This window comes from Pyrgilauda ruficollis, unplaced genomic scaffold, assembly GCF_017590135.1.
Source record: "Pyrgilauda ruficollis isolate IOZ18807 unplaced genomic scaffold, ASM1759013v1 scaffold28, whole genome shotgun sequence".
Taxonomy (NCBI): Eukaryota; Metazoa; Chordata; class Aves; order Passeriformes; family Passeridae; genus Pyrgilauda; species Pyrgilauda ruficollis.
This window is the reverse complement of record NW_024524155.1, coordinates 9,560,542-9,578,123: the sequence shown is the minus strand read 5'-3', so window position 1 is coordinate 9,578,123 and position 17,582 is coordinate 9,560,542. Positions and strand designations below refer to the sequence as shown.

General features: G+C 43.3%; 1 protein-coding gene across 1 annotated transcript in view; it reads right to left on the bottom strand.

The window, feature by feature from the left end:
• LOC121355929 (ras and Rab interactor 3-like) overlaps positions 1 to 17,582 on the bottom strand; it is a 152,724-nt gene that overhangs the window by 14,746 nt on the left and 120,396 nt on the right. Inside the window, exons 19-21 of the mRNA XM_041471814.1 lie at positions 10,793 to 10,865; positions 7,215 to 7,306; positions 1,920 to 3,398 (exon numbers count right to left, since the gene is read on the bottom strand). Coding sequence (XP_041327748.1) covers positions 1,920 to 3,398; positions 7,215 to 7,306; positions 10,793 to 10,865 — 1,644 coding nt within the window. The remainder of the gene's footprint in view (positions 1 to 1,919; positions 3,399 to 7,214; positions 7,307 to 10,792; positions 10,866 to 17,582) is intronic.

Below are 17,582 nucleotides of genomic sequence, written 5' to 3'. Positions count from 1 at the left end.
CTTTCTTTCCTCAAAGCAGCTGTGCCCACCAGCTCAGAGACAGAAACCAATATCTGGTCAGAAGTTTCTCATTGTTACTGCTCAAGAGACTTTAAATTACTGATCCTATAAGACACCTCTTATGCCACCTGTGGAGGAGGAAATAGTATGGGTGGGTTGAGAATTTACTTAATGTTTGGCTGAAGATGAAAGAAAGCATAAGAGACTGTGAGGAAGCCTGTTGTCTGACTCCTAGAAACCAGAGGCAGAACTAGAGGGACTGCAAAGATTCTCTTGTTGCACTGAGGCAAAAAGGCCATTGGCAAAAGAGTTAATCTGCTCAGGCAGTGAGGAATGAACCAGAGGACAGTAATATTTATGTATTCAAAATGCAACTATTTTAAAGAATCCAGAGAACAAATCAGCCTGAAGCAGGGCAAATTCAAGTGGTAAATCCTCCAATGGGAATCCTTGTTCTCCACAGAAGAAGACAGCCGTGTCAAGGTTGACTGGGCTACATCATCCTGTTAAGGAGCTGTCAGTGAACAGGGTTAGATACAGGGTCAAAACCAGGCATGTCTGTGGGAAGGTGGTGGGATACTTGCACACATACAGTTCTACCAAGCAGAACAAGGACACTTCTTTCCTCCCCCTTTCCACTTTCACTAATCAAGATTCAAGACAGACTTCTCTGTGCTGCCCCCACACTCTCCACCTTGAAGAAAAAGGTTATTAGGACAAAGATTGAAGGTGTTACACAAGATGCATGAGAAGTGAAAGTGCAGGTTCCCTCTCTATGCTATGGCAGGTCTGTTCTGCTGGGGACCTGCAGGATCATGTGAAGCCTTTGCTGGGGGAGAAGGAAATCAGCAGAGCCCACTGAGACTGACAGTGGACAGTCTTTTACTCCTGGCTCACCACTTAGCTTAGTCCCACCTAATACTGGAGCTGCAGGATCTCCCGGAATCCCTGGTCGCTCCTGTGGTTCACCCCATATTCTGTGTCTTCCAGCTCCCAGCTTGTTTTAAGCTGACTTAAGGATCCACAAGTAGCTCTGCATTGGTTCTCAGGTCCTCAAGAAACAGTTTTAAGCTTTCAAAGGAGAATGTGTGCACGTGCATGCACGCTTTTTCTGTCTGTACAGCTTTCACTGGGATGAAAAGTCCTACAGGTCTTTTTATATTCCCTCATGGATATACATTAAACAGACCACTCCAATCCTTAGCAAGGAAAGAAATAGCACATTATTCCCTCACAGAATATGAATGAGAAGAAAAGAAACACCTGTAAACAGTTAAAAATAATATTTTTTCTCCCCAAAGGCAAATTATACCTATGGCAAAGAGGTGAACGCTTCGATTTGGAGCTGGCAGTCTTGCAACAGACATTTCTTCTGTACCTCTGAGGTCTGAGGAGCACAAGGTGGAATCAAGTGATTCCTCCAACCTGCCACTCAAAATCATCCTAGTCTAGTCCCTCCCTGTGAGACAGTGATTGACTTCTAAGGTGTATGCCACATGCAGGGAGTTCTCCATCCTTGTAGCAAAGCAGTGGATATGGAAGGCCATAGGAACGCAGCTGTGAAGGGGAAAGTTTGCCTTTTGTGTTTCCAGTGTATTCTCCTCTCAGTGCAAACCTACACGCACACACACACATATATACACACATACATGTATGTCTCTCATACACACAAACACATGTGTCTTTTGCTTAAACTCTTCCCTTTAAAACATTCATAAAGGGATTTTTCCCCTCATTGGTCTCCAGATTTTTGAGCTGTTCCTCCAAGTGTTGGCAAACAGAGAGCAGACTTCAATTTATGCTGCTCGAGTTTTAGGAGATGGTTTATAATTCTGCAAAGCAGAGCCTGTGTCTACATAATTCTTTCTCCCTCACCTTCCTAAACCATGCCCAAGGATGAATAAACCACAGTTACCTACCTAACTGTTCCTCTGTGTAGGAGGCTGGGTCTATCAGAGATTTCAACTCAGTGCTCTGCACTAAGTAACTCTTCAGCTGCGTCATCATCAGCCGGATCTCTTGTAGCATCTCTGTGCTGGAGCTCTGCTTTGCCATCATCTCTAAACTGTACACTCTGTAGTCCCGCACCAGGTTACCAAAGTATGACTCCTTGTCCTGTGCCAGCTCCACTATCTTCTTCTGCAGCTTCCTGTCACTAGACAAAAAGACTGTGAAGACGTTGGACAGGTTCACCAAGGACAGCCTGTTTTTGGCCTTGGCCAAGATCACGGAGCGTGTCTTTTTACCAGATGAACTACTCAGCATCTCCAGGTCATCCTCTGTGCTGCTGGTGGAGTAGGAGTCTGGCTCAGATGTTGATGCCTGAGCCACGGTGTTTCCTCCCAGGTCCTCCAGGGACAAGTGTGACCCTTCCAGCTCAGCTGAGCTGACAGATTTGTGGCCATGTCCCGGTTCAGCCTTGGTGTGTGTGCAAGTGGCACCACCCGTCACTGTAGCTGGGCTGCCCTTGCACACAGCCTGCCCTGTGGCCACGGCCGTCTCGCCTGCTGTTCTTTGCTTCGGCTGGCAGGAGCTGGGGTTCCTTGGTACCTGGGAAATTCTCTTCCTTCTTGGTGGTGGGATAGGAGGTGACTTTCCTTTCTCAGTGGCATTGCTTTGTATCTTAGGCATGTCCTCCTTCTTCTCTGCAGGTTCAGGCTTTGTCTCCTGAAACTGTGATACAGCCTTTTTGGGAACCTCCCCACGCATCTCTATGGCCTTTTTGCACAGCAGTATTTTATCTCTGCTCTCTTGACTTGTATCTTGCTTTTCTTCTGTTCCTTCCCCTTTCAGTGTTTCACAATTTTCAGGATTACCCACACAGCTCTCCTCTGAGGTCCTCTCACTCAGCCGCCTCCGTGGGGGAGCAGAGGGTTGGGAGCCCTTCTTGGGGCTCCCTGCCAAGGGTGCATTGGCCAAGCAGCTCTGCTTCCTTTCTTCTTTATCATCACCACTGTCAATTTTCATTTCCTCAAAGCTCTTTCCTAGTGGCTTAATAAGTAGCTTGTTTTCTTCATAGGCACTCATGGGGTCCTGTGAGAGCTTCAGGGAAGATTTCTGAATGAGAGCATGAGAAGGTGGAGGGGGAGGAGGACGTCGAAGAGACCTCTTTTCAGTAATCATGGTGGCAGGGGGGAGTTCAGTGCTCCCAGAGTGGCCTTTAGGAGAAGATACATCTGGAGGACAAGGATTACTGCACTCTTCTATAAAAATAGGATTCACAAACCACAGTCTGTCATTTCCTATTGACAGCTCAATTTCACATGAGCAGTGGTTTGTGCTACTTGCAAAACACTGGGTAGATCTTAAACTGTCTGCCTGGGCAGTGCTGAAAGCAGTGTCTTTTGCAGGGTGGGATAAGTCCTGTCTTCTGTGGTTTAAGCAGGAATCCCAGAAATCTGTCAAAAAAAAAAAATAAAAAAAGGACAAATAAAAATGAAAAAAAAATCTGAGAGAATTTTAGCTGCTAATGATATGTAGAAGATATACTTATTGTTAAAAGAAATGGCACACAAATTTCAATGTTGAACTTTCAAACCTCTGCACAAAACTGTGTGAAGAAAGAGTTACCTGTTTTATGCATATGAAATTCTTCAAGCCAGGGGATAAGCTCAGAAGCTTCACCAGAATTCTCTCCCCTGTCAATTTTAGGACACTTATCTAGTGAAAATTGTTAATGCTGTTCAGCATTTTCAGTATGAGCAGGAAGGTACAAGTAACAAATACAAATGATTGTGAGAAGGGATCTATGCTTGTTCAGTGATCACTGCCCTCCAAATGCAAATAGCTGTGGATACCTGAGGGGAGGACGTGAAGACCCCAGGCAAGCTGTGTCTGCCTCTTGCTCACAACAGTGAGGTGCAGGTCTGAGATGGACTGCCAGGATCCAACATGCACCAGGAGACAACAGCTGAGCATCACCCTACTATGCAGCGAGCTCATGTGGCAGTCTGTTCTACACAGGGTCTGATCCTGCTTGCCAGGATTCCTTCCAGTCTGGAAATATGATTTTAAACACCTTCCCCAGATTAGTGTTACCATTAAAGTCTGTATGACTGTTATCTATATCCATGGCCGCTCTGCCTTGCACCTTGCCTGGAGACTGTCTGCCTGCAGATGTCAGAGAGAAAAGATGATGCAAAAGATTGTACACAGGAAGGATGTATAACGAAGAACACAGGAATAGTTAACTACTTCAGTGCCTTCAACTATGACTGAAAAAGAAAGATGATGTTTCACATGCAAATAGTCATTTCTGTCAGAAATATCTTATTATGATTTGTTTTTTAATATCTGTTTTGGAAAATTACAAAGCATTGGTACATTTTTAAAATACATTTACTATCACATTCAACTGATTTATTTTTCTCTGAAGGTAAGGTTTCAAACCTGCCTTACGGATCTGATTGTTTTCAATCAATATTAAAGCTGCTGATCCAGGGTCCCGTACTGGAAGCATCAGGAAACAGGATCCAACAAACCTCATATGTTCTGACCAAGGAAAAGGGATAAACCTCTGAGGGTATTCACTGGATGAGAACTGTATAGATGCCCATAGATTTAGGGATAAGGGGAAGATGGGAAATCCTGGAAACACAAGGATGCAGACAGCATGCTTGGTCCCTAGAACAGAGCTGACACTAGTGGCATACTTTTCTGTGTGGATTTCAAGGGACACAATGGGGCTGCCACACAATGCCTGAACCCTGCCTGGTGCTTGGTGTCACTGCCAAAATCTCACATGCTGGGCCCAAGACAGGATGGATGGGGCTGCACACATATGGGATGACCCTTGGTGCTGAGCATGGGGTACCGCTCTCAAGTCAAGAGGTGAGCTAAAAGACAGTCTATTCCCATCAGGATAAAATTGCCTATTTCGCTTTTCGCAGCCTAGGCTAGTGTCCATGGCAAATTCAACTTTATAAGCATGTCACCATGTTATCTTAGGGCGATGGACATTAGAACAGCTTTATTCTCTGATTTCTTACTGTGACAGGGAGAAGAACTAAGAAGCTTAAACTAGTAGTGTTGCTAGGAACAACAGCACTCTTAACAACAGAAGTTGGGAGAAGACCTGCAGATGCAACTGCACATACTAACACCATGCTGCCAACCTCCTCACATCTGAGACTGGCTGGGGTACCATTTTCCTTAAGCTCTCCAGCTGTACTCGGTATCAGCAAATGCAGGACAGAGGAAGTTGTTTTAAGTCAGAATATAATGCTGTGAAGTCTCATGGGCTGAGGAAATGGTGAGTAAACCAATCTATAGAGGGGAAGTTCATAGTTTTTCTCAGTAGTGGTCAGGATAAGGCACTGTGATGGAAATGCAAAGCTGCACTCAGGCTGGGAAGGAATAGATGATGTGGTTCCACCAAGTAACACAGCTGCATCAGAGCAGGCATTTCCCAGCACAGCCACACTGTCTCATGCTGCAGAGAAGGCTGTTTGATCATGTCCCATTGCTGTCCTGGATCTTCCCTTATCTTGCACTCTAGGAGGAATAATTAAGGAGTTCTTGGAGTCTTTCGCATGTCTGTGACGGTATGTGCTGTTTGTGCAGTGCAATTATGCTAATTCTCCTCCTAAAAGAACTTCTGTACCAGTGAGGTCAGGACTAGAGGGTGTGCAGTACGTCCTCTATCACAACATACAGAACAGCCAGATCCTTTGTGGAACAATTCAGCTTGCAGATAGACATCTTACTTCTATCCCCTTGCAACATATATTACTTTGAAATAAATACAAAGCAACATATGAGAATTTCAGACAATGCTTTGTTTCCTTCGGAAGTGCCACTTTGGGCAGCACTTAATAGTTTGTGCCCCCATTTGTATCCACAAAATTTTGTTCCAGGAAGCAATAAACAGCATCTGTCAGTAGCTGAGCCTGTTTGACTCTAAGACAGCATGGCACTTCAGGAAGCTAATATCACTTCCCAGGAAGACTGCACATAACAGCAGGTTTTCTTCCATTGTCAGAAACTTGACTGGTATGAAATAAACCATGACAAATAAATTTCCAAGCCTCACTACTTTTATGACCACCAGTACAGGAGAAAAGGAAAAAGACTACAACCAATATTGCTTTGGTGCTTGTGCTTTAACTGACCTCTTCTTTCAGAAGTTGCTGGAAACTGTTGCCTGAATCAAGATAGCCTCTGCTGGCTCAAATTAGACTGAAGGTTGCAGATTCATGATACACTTCCTACATTTTCATCCAAAGTTTTAGACTTATTATAAAAAATTAAGTGTGCAACTTGTTATCTCAAGTTGTAAAGTACCTTTTTATCAGCAATAAGTGCTGTCTGGACATATACATAAAAGGATGCTTTGACAAATTGGAGCATACTCAAAATAGAGGATGCTGAAAGTGTTAGAGGCAAATCTGTTGGTGATATTCAACAAAGCTGCCTGAACTGAAACCAGTGGGGTTTACCCATGCTTTCTGGGAGGAAGAGGACCCAAAAATAGTGAGAGTGCTCTAATTAATATCTCTAGATGAGCTAACTTTTCAATTTTCTCCGTTGTTTGGCTGTTTTCAACACCTGAAGGAAAACTGAAAAACCAAGGAGCATGAAAGTGGCTTCCTGAAGTCTCAAGTGGAGTGTGTTAAATGAAAAGGAATAGAAAGGAGAGTTCCTTTAGTTAACAGAATTGCTTTTCCTATCTGTGACTTTTTACCTCTCATCTAAAATTTGCTTGTTTGGTGCTGTCACTAAAAATAATGTTCCTTTTGCATGTGATTTTTGTGAGGTGAGAGAACATGTTGGGATGATCCATATTTCTCTACCAACTAGAAATCCTGCAGGAGCAAGCAGAAATATCAAAACTCAAAAATATCACACTTTCATCAGCATTGCCCCCACACATCAGAAGAAGTTGCAAAGGTGTTTTCCCTATAGCAGAGACATGAGCCACTTCCAAAGTGTATAGTTATCCCAAAAGGCCGTGCTGCACTTCAGCTTACCCAGACTGTAGGGACCACACTCTGGATAGAGATCCAGGTGGAGGTTTATGGCCAAAGGGGCAAGTGCCCTTTTTGTCAGCATTCTGCTATGAACATAAAGATCATAAACATCTTCCTCTTGCATTCAGACCTCTTTGGCTATTCCAGAGACAATAGTTAATCTATCTTCCAGTTGCATTATATCTCTGCAAGGCACTGTTGTTCTCACGAGTCCAAGTGAAAATCTGACTGCTTTGAGGGACTTACCTATCCCCAGACTAGAGATAATTTCAAGGTCTTGAAAGCTACTGGCTTCTAATATTGCTTGTGGCAGCTTCAGGGTAAAGGGCAGCAAATCCCTGTAGAAACAAACACAATGAAAAAGTAGCAAAAGGACAAACCCCGCAATTGTTAGGAACTCCATATTTCACTTGGTTTTAGGATTGGATTGGCTCACAATCTCAGCTGTGTTCTGCGGCTGGTAAGGAATTATGGACATTGTGCCAGACTGGGTTGCTCTGATTTCACAAAAGATCACCAGCTTCTGTGGTGATGATTCATGCCATAGCACTGACTTAATCACTGTGTCTTGGCTCTGTCCTCTGAAAAGAGCAGGAATGCCTCTTACCTCAGGGAAGGCCACAAGGGTTGAAATATCTTCCCATTAAAAGTGAGGTGCTGCAAATTGTAATTATTTTTATTAGAAAAGCCAATCTTTTTCATGTGGAAAGGATTTGAAGTCCTTTTTCTTTCTGTTTACCTCTCTCTCACTACTCTGCTTCCTCTTTTAAAAGTCTCTGTAAGTAAGGCATGGGCACACAGCAAGGCACAGAGGGATTGGGAAAGGAAAGCCCCACCTGGGAAAGGATAACCCCTGGGTGAAGGGACAGACAGTGAGCAAGTGCTGCATGACACTGAGAAAACACATATCCCTCTAACTCTCTACTCTCAGACTTCTGAGTACTTGGTTTCTGGAAAGATGCTGTACTTCTACTGAAAAAAAAGATAGAGTTTCTCAGAGGATGTTGGCTGGGTTTCACTGAAACACACCCTAAGTCTCAAGCAATTTAACAGAGCCCTTGGCCTGCCACTGAACTGTTCAGGTTTGCCTCTTGCCCAGTGACAATTTGCTAACCCCGTTCTTGCCTCAATTCCCATTCTAACAAGGACTAGAAAAGCCAGTCCCTAAATGGTAGCAAGGAATGGTGCAGGATCATCTTACACATAAAAAGTTTTACAAAATGTTCTACATGGTATAGAAAAAAACAGGCCTTGTGAGTAGGAGATCTCTGCTAAACAAATGCACACCCAAAAAAGCAGAAGACTGCAGACCTGTCTGTTGACAGATGAATGCAGGGGGCCCATTTCTGACCTTTTTAACGGATGCATACCTTACTGATGTTTTGTGTTCTCCATGGGTTCTCTGTGCGCTGCTGAGCGCTCTGTGGTCACACTCACATAAACTGATGTGATCCCTGGCTTATTATTTTTTCATGGCAGATATGAGGTTTAGAAGATGAAGAGGAAGAGGGTCCATGTATGTTCTGCTTTCTATGTTATTTTATATGCATGAATAGTTCCCTTCTTTTTATTTTTATTTTTTTAAACATATTAAGATCAGGAAATATTAGGACATTGCCCTAATAGAAAAAAAAAATTGGTTTTATTAATGGGGCAGCAGCTTGCAGACCAGCCACCAAGTCACCTGTTACCTACAGGCAGGTAATATATCCAGGCCAAAGGTTTTTTTTTGAGAAGAGCCTGTCAGCCCTGAAAAGCTGTTTCCAGGTATTCATAGACAATTTACTACATCCCTGTTCTCAGGGCTCTACATTCACCATCACAGAGAGCTCCTATGAGCTGCCAGCAAATGGTAGGTCAGTGTCTTTTTATTACCTGCTTCTCTCAGAAAATTATTCCCTTTTTATCTTGTCTTTTGACAGTAGCCTGGAAAATCATATGAACCATCTGAAAGTGTATTTGACACTCAGAAGTAACATCTCTAACAGGAGCTGAACTGATGCCTTGTGAAGGCTGACCTAGAACAGAGGCTACACAGAGTTAAAGAATAAAGTAGGGATTTATTAAAAGGCCTCAACGGATACACCTTGGGCAGTACAAGATCCCAGCCAGGGCCATACCCGAGATGAACCCACAATGGTCACAAAATGCACATGGTCACAAGATCTCTCACTTCTAAAAGTTTTTGTTCATTAGCATATCGGAGTTAATTGTCCAGTTACAGCTTTAGGTTATGAAGTCCCATGCCTCTTGTTTTTCTCTCTTCAGTCCACATTGTTTATGCTCTTGGGCCTGAAATTTGGGTCAGTTGTCCTTGGTTCCAAGCTAGGAAAGGAATTGTTTTGTCTATCTCCTCTGTGAAGAGAGCTTACCATCCCTTAATATGAAACTCAGAACTACGCACAGAACTATACTGCAGTATAGAATCTGAAAAATATAAAAGCTAAAACATAAGGCATCAACTAGAAGAACTTTCCTTTCTTTTTCTTTTCTTTCTCTTTCTTTCTTTCTTTCTTTCTTTCTTTCTTTCTTTCTTTCTTTCTTTCTTTCTTTCTTTCTTTCTTTCTCTTTCTTTCTTTCTTTCTTTCTTTCTTTCTTTCTTTCTTTCTTTCTTTCTTTCTTTCTTTTATCAGGTCATGATCCTTTTTGCAGGAAAGCAGAAATGAGCATACTTTCTCTGTTACCAACCACTTAGTAGAAATGCCCAATTCTATTTTGCGTTTGGGCTGTTCTTTGCTTTAGTGAGAAAGAAATCTTTATAAGAGTCCAGGGGTTAACTTATGTCCATTCTATAGGGTCTATATACATCTAGATGGCTAAATGTCTCTTAAGTGTGAGGTGGAGCATGGTTTATTGTGTGCAGGTAGGAGTTGTGGCTCAGTAGTGCTGAACTCAGCTGGCTGCAGGAGTAACCCTCAGAGCAGTGGGGGACTGGCTGGAAAAGCTGTAGCGCCCAGACAGACTGTTCCTACTGTGTGACCTAGCCAAGTGACTGATGTGACTGCCTTGTAAACATATCTTAATCTGCTTTCTCCTCTTAAAAGGAAATAACTGCTTTAAGAGTCATGTAAGTTTACATAGGGGAAGTCAAAAGTCTACAACCAGCTCACAGCCAGGCCTGCTGCAGTAGGGATGGGGTAAGTAGGTGGAGGTATTGCTGCAGTGTGCTAAGCACGAGGACACAGATTAGAGAAGGCTGCAGGCATCATCAGCTGGTGATCAAACCTTGCACTAGTGAAAACGACATTACAGGTCTCTTCCATCTCTGTACCCATTATTATTGCTATTTCTGTGCTGAGCAAACAAACACTTTGTTTTCATTTCAAATTTTAGCTAAAGAGAAGACATTGTCTCAGGACTACTTTCCTTGACAGGTTCCCCACAGGTGACTAAGTGCTTTGAGTCACCAAGAGGCAACAATGCATTAGAAGGTTTGCCAAGCTGCTACCAGGTCTGTGTGTGTGTGTGTCTGTGTGTGTGTGTGTTTGTGTGTGTATGCTTAAAGCTTTAACTAAACAGTTAACTCAGGGCCCTTCTTCCTCCCTGTGCCCCCAGCCTCTGTCCTGTGCCTCTGTTCTTTGTGGAAGCAGCCCTATGGACAAAGCTTCCAGCTGCAGGGACAGCTGTGCTTGTGGGGTGATCTGGCCCCATTGTAGATACAAGCTGAAATACCTTCTGGTATTTCATACCTTCTGAAATACCTTCTGGTCTGGCAGGCTGGAGGGTAGCAGAGGAAACAGAGGGGTCTGTGCTGGGACTGGGGAAGGGCAGACCAGAGGGGAGGGCAAAATGACTGTGCCATGGAAGCAATGAATGCAACTCACCTGCTGACACAGTAGAAGGCAATCAATTTGAAAACATCCTCAAATACAAGGACAGATCCTTCCAGGTACAGGACTGGTGAGAAACGGAAAAGACAGTCAGCAGCTGATTTCTTTGAGCTACATGATAAAAAAACAAAGCAGGTAGGTTTGGCTGGCACATCTTGTGTTCTGTGACAGTCCAGTAATTGCATGGATAATATGAAGAAGCATAAAGAACTGGCTTCAGGTGGCCAAATGCAACATGATTCTTCAGGGAGACACTAGAGAAGAAATATCTCAGCTTGGCTTTCTGAAAATTTGCTCAAAATATCCAAGTGTTGTGACACTAACGGAAACAATGGGAAGAAAGAAACCTCCCAGCTCACTTCCAAAGGGATCGTTACAAGCCCATCTGTCTCTAAGGATGTGCATCTCTGCAATACATACAGGGCTGACCTTGTGACTCTCCGTGCTAGAATCTGGTTTGGTCTGGATGGACAAAGTGCTTTGAAGAAACAAAAAATAGAAATTACTGTTTCATTACTGTGTGTGTGGGCTCTGACCTGGGTCACACAGGCAGCACAGCCTATTTGTATCTCTTCTGTCTTCTCCCTCCCATGGTGTTATTCAGTGACTGCACTCCCCTTTAAGTGGCAAAATACAATCCACCATATTGCAGAGTTCTTTAAGATGACCTTTTTTTAATAAAGACATGCATTTGAACATTGTGCAGCCCAAATCTCACGTTACTACAGAGCTTTTGGCTTTTAAACTAGAAAAAATTCACTGACCGGTGGAGGAAGTTTCACCGACTGATAACCCAAGGCAGAGAGAAAGACCTGGATCTGCAGGAGAGATGTGTCCATCTTTGCTTCAGCTTTATAGTCTCAGAAATTCTATGCCTGTTTGCACACAACAGGGCCCCACTACGGACATCGACAAGGGTAAGGAAATCTGCAGTGGATTCTCAGAAATGCCCACTTACTGGTGGGAAAGAACCATCTCAAAGCTGCACTCCAGAGCTGCCACAGGAGCATGCCAGGAGTCCCTGAGGAGCAGCACCAGCTCCCACCCCCGTGGCCCTGCCCACAGATGCTGTGCATCTTCCTTCACACTGTTGTAGGTCACAGGTCAGAGCTGTGGACTCAAAGCTCAGCTCTTGTGATTCAGCTTCCTCAGTCAGCCGTGATTCAGAGCCCTGTGAGCGTCTCCAGCCCCTCGCCATGCCTGCCTGGTGGTTGGTCTCCTGCAAAGGAGGGCCTCCCGCGCCTGCAGGAAGGAGACATCCGCCGCGTCTCCTCTGCCTCACCCCTGTGCCCTGGCTCTTGTTTTCCAGCCAGCAGATAATCCCCCTGCAAGGAAACGCTCAAGATTGTCTCTTGTTCAGGTTCATATCTCATTCCCCAAACCAGGCGTTTCCTCCTTTTACTTCTCCCTTTGTTCTAGCCCAGGCCCAGCAGGTTGTTATTTTGGGATGAATACTACAATGTAGGCATTTTTTATAGAGACAAAGACCATGTAATTCTCAACAGTCATTCCTAGCATCAGTTTATGTTGGATCAGCATGAACAGTTTAACCCCAGTGTATGCACCCATACCATACTGCAATGTGGAATTTAAAATGTACTTCAAGCAAAACAATCCCTTTCTCTCACTTTTCTCTCGCAACTGGAAAAATCATATTTGGCAAGTTTTTTCTTTTTCCGTAATAAGAATCATATTTCAGTCAGGGATTTTCATTAAACATCTACCATGAACAATTTCTGTAGTTTGAAACCCATCTGCTTTGCAGTTCTGACATAGGAAACAAAAATAAAGACAAAACCCAGTCCTGCTCTGGAGAATGAACCAAACCCCAAGTGTCTGAATTTGCTCAAATCTCCATCTATTAAATAAAGCCCTTTTTACCGATAATGGTTTTAAGGGAGTGGGTTTTTGTTTTTTTTTGTTTTGTTTTGTTTTTTTTTTTGTTTTTTTTTTTTTTTTTGGGCTTTTTTTTTTTTTTTTTCTGTCAAGAACTACATGCTCACTTTGGCATTCTGAGTTGCAGGTATCCACAACAGACCAGGCTGCACCTGTACAAGCTCACATATATGAGCAAATTGCTTGGATAGGGACTATTGATTGTTTCTGTGCCAGGAAGCTCTGCCACTAGGGAGCTTGAATGTCAGGCAAAAAAATATTAGTCTGAGTGCCTCTGTGTCAGGAGTTTCCACATATAAGTGCCTTGCCACTGCATAGCTACTTCTCCTCCTCACATATATAGTTAAATTGCATAAAACACCACAAATCACCAGGAATTATACTGCTAAGGAAGACTAGGTACAAAAAGCTGCTGAAGCTCAAGGACAGAAGTTTTCAGCAGGTGGTATATATAAATAGGACTGTCCCTGCTCTGGGAGGTCACAGAAGGTAACAAAACCAAGCATATTTCTCAGCAGGCTGGAATTCATCATACAGAGACCCACAGCTCTCCTGGGACTTTTTTGGGCAGCCTGCAAACAAGTAAGAACAGATGGAAGAATAGTAAGAATAGTGCTTTAGATGTGTCATTACTCGGGGTACTAACACCATCAGGACCAATACTCAGCCCAAAATTTATTCTGAGCAGTGGCCATGTCAAGCAGCCTGCATAGGGTTGCCATGGCTACTTGGATCTGCTCCCAGCCCAGCACCCATGGGGAAATTCTGCCTTGCAAACTCCTGAGGGGAACAAATTCCTTGGGAGAAAATGTAACACTTTTCTCTTAACCTATTTTTTTTCTAGACACCTGCTGACACCAGCAGACATCACTGATAAGTAGTGCTTTTCTTTTGGTTGGCAGATGATGGGTTTGGTACAGGAACTTGTCTTGTGGGAATGGTTGCCATTCACCTGTGGAGATCATAATGTGCATCCTGCTGCATGTTTCTAATTCTTGCAAAGATGCAGAAAATAGCAATCTTGAACAGCTAAAAGGGCTCTGCTGGCTGTTGGGGACAATATTTCTGTCCCCCAGAGCCATTGCTGCCTTCAAGGCACCCTGCTCTGAGAAGACAATCAGGAAGAGGTGATTTTCTCTGGCTGTGGGTGTGTTGTGGGTAGCTGGGGACATTTCATTGACATGAGAACTGCTGCTTAGGGAGGGATCGTGATGCTGCCATTTATAGGAACTCATGACTCTAGCAGAATCTACAAGCAGACATCTGCCAGACTGCTGTAATCCTGATGAAAAGTGCAAAGGAAAAATTCACCTTTCTTGGGCTTGTAAAACTAGATCCAAGGCACCTTAAGAGCAAGAAAATATCTACATCTCACCGTAACAGTGCCTGAATGTCAAGAATATGATCAAAAGCGAGAGAAAAATAGGCTGGGTTCTGTGAGCCAAATATATTGCCACAGCGTATTGAGTTTTACCTGATATTTAGAAGCCCATTGGAAAATGTCACCTTCAGGAAATAAAAGGGGAAATGTATAGATCAGTGGGCAATTTTGAGTAGTCTGAAACAAAGAGATAAGAAGTAATTGAATTTTTCTTGTGAGTGAAAGAAGCATTATCAACATGAATTAGTGGTTCATTGGTGACAATACTCTGTTTTTGTGTCCTTTGGCAACTCAGTAAATGAACAGGCCAGGTTATGAACTGTTATATATATTTATGATTGTCTCATCTTCCTCTTTCAAACACCAGCATGGTCTGAAGAGTGTCATCTTTAGGCACTGACTCGAATCTGTATTCATGCTCCCTTTGCACTTGGATCTCCCCATCATTTCTCCATCCAGATGCAGATGTCTTTGAGTCACACTGTCCCTGAGCACTGTCCCTTCCTTTCCTCTCTGATTTTTTCCCCACAGGATTGTGTTTGCTAGTTCTACTGTTCTGGTTACATGGACAAACCAAGCCAATTTCCATCTTATTGCTTACACAGGCTCATGGGACTCAATTACTTCAGCTTCTTCTCTCTAGTGGCACTGTAAGTGCTATCCACTTGTTTTTGGTATCTGTGTAGTCCTTCAGAGACATCTGAATTCAAAGACACGAATTCCTTATTCTGCAGCAGTTATGTTGACAGAGGACTGCTGAGAAAACAACCATCCTCAGAAGTCCTGCCTGGATGTGCTTAGATGTTCTCAATCTTCCAGATTCTGGGAAACTGTGAGATTTATCATTATGGGTGTGATTCCAGTTTTCTATTTCTATTTTCAGGTTATAAATTCAGAGTGTCCTACCAAGAGGTGTTTTTCTCCTTTGATATAAGTCTCTGTTTTGATACCACAGTTGCCACGACCTTTGCAGTAAGCAGCACAGGCCAGCTTTGCTGCTGTTCTACCCTCAATGAGTAAACCTTGCTATGAGGATGGGATCACTCCAAGGCAGAGGCTACCAAAATTCTTACTCCCAGACACTGACAGTTCAGGTTAGCAGGTTAGCAGTTTCCTGCCACTGGGGAAGGAGTCCTGGGTATTTTAATGGAGTGTTACAGTGATTGCTATAGCCCCAGAGCTGAGACTGCTGTGTCTGTCACGATACACTGTGATTGTCCTATCTGCTGTGCTTGGCAGAAATGTGCCAGTGTGATGTAACAATTCCTTCAGGTTATTGTTCCAGTTCCCCAGTTCTGACCCTTATTCATGCAATTGGCTCATGGTGGTTTTAAGAGAAAGATCCTCAGCTGGATGGTTCTAAAGGAGGGAAATTTAGACTTCATTGGCAGAAGTCCTTATTGTGTTTAAGGTACCTTTCTGCAACATCTCTGTTGGGAAGTTCCTAGTATCTGTCTCTAGCATTGTTTCTTGTGTTATTTCTTGAACGACCTTGTGGATGGTACTATATGGCTTTCTAATGCTGTGTTTTTGTAAAACACTGACACTGTTTGTCTTTTTTCTCTTCTCAAGGCTTTTTTATTTATTCTGTAATCTGATGCCTCTGCTTCTTCCACATGATTTCAAAGCTGTAGTTTCAGTTTTGGTTGCACAATTCTACACTGTCCTGGTCAATCTATGTCTTTTTTGTCTTTCGTGTATTTCCTAGTATGCTTACTTAACTGCCAGTTGTTTCTGGCTTTTTTCCTCGTCAAGGAAGGGCTGAAACTTCCCCCGTTTGAACTTCTGCCTGAGTCTCCTGTTGTGCATCCAACTCCTGCTTTTTCAAAAGATTTCAATTTTGTGGCTTCCTGCAGAGTTTAATCTTTCTGGCTAAGATGAAAAAAAAAATCACTGTTCATGGCAATTCCTGGGAAATTGGAACTAATGAATTATGAAAGTGATAAAGTGTTAATGAGCTTGGTTGTAGAGTATAAGAGAAATCTATTTTTAAACTATGTTCTTCACTAAGTATAATTATGTTGTGCTGAACAAAGTGTCATTAAAGAAGATGGAAATCACAGGCTTTTGTACTTTTCTCAGGCTGGAGCTGAGTAGAAGGGACACTCGGTAGAGATGACAGTTCCCCTCTACCCTGTGTGCACGTTCTGCTGCTAAGATAGGAGCTGTCCTCACACCTAGCAGCCACAGGGGTCTTGACCACTTCACTGAACTTTGGCTCATCCACATTCACCCAAGATGGGCAGCACCTTGTGTCCACTAACGTTTAATGCCTTTAATTCAGTTTAAAATCCCGGTGCTGCCTGGTCTCGTTGTCTCTGCTGCGGGATGCTCAAGCAGGAACATGTTACAGGCACTTTTCTGCTCTGCTTCCTCCTCATTGGATCAGTGTTTCAGCAGGGTGAGAGGGTGCTTCTCGCAGGTACTTCAAGCACAGCCAACTCAGCTAAAAGTGTCACAGCTCCTCAGTGCTTTCCTTAAAGGTATCCATGTGGATAGCACTGCCAGCTATTTCAGGGATTAAGAGCAGAGCACACACTGGAGAGCAGCTCTTCAGTTTCAGAGCCCTTGCCTTACTTGTTAGGTCCTCAACCCCATATCCCCTTTCCAGGGATGGAATAATGTGGAAATTCCAGTGTTTCTTCAACCAGAGGAGTAGGACTTCTTCCCAGGGGAATTCCCAGGACCAGATGTCAATATGAGATACAGCTAAAGTTCTAGATATAGCCACACAGGGTCTGCTTTTGCAGGAATAAGGTAGGGAACATGGCCTTTGTGAAATACTGAGTTCTGAGGGGGACACCCAGGAGAGTAGGACAACATATTCAATCAATGTGGGCCCTGCACTAAGCAGCTGAGCAAGAGTTGGGATCCTTGCTGGAGAACTCACATTTTTGCAGGTCATTCGGCATCCACTCGTACATTACAATGGCAGTACAAGATTTATGCTGCCCAGCTGCCCATTAAAACTGTCAGGGCTGAGGCCCATGGCTGACAAGACAAACTTGATATAGATTCTTCTAAGTTATTCTCAAAAGGCAAATTTCTGTGGTAAAACTTTGTGAAGCATTCAGATATATAAAGGGTTTCCCCTGTGCCTCATGTAACAGGAAACAGTGCTATGGTTTGAAATTCTGGGGATTTAGTTCTTAGCAACAGTCTCCAGGTCATATGGATAAATCTTGCAAATCAATCCTTATGTGAAAAATGCATGCTATCATACAGATGTATTTTATTAAAAATGTTTTTCTCCATTTACTTTGGAGAAAAGTTTATTTCTCTGGCTCTGAGATACATTGTGAAGTACTATAGTGCTGAGGTTAATCATACAGAAAAAGGAAGTTTGCCCAGTGTTTTAAGGGAAGACATTCAGTATTCAGAATCACATTCTGCAAGAGAGATTTCCAGGAAGAAAAGCCTTTACAAGCAAGACATTTTCCAAGGGTGGGTGATGAAAGGGAATAACCCACTTTGAAATGGCAGAGGTCAATAGGGTGGACAACAAAG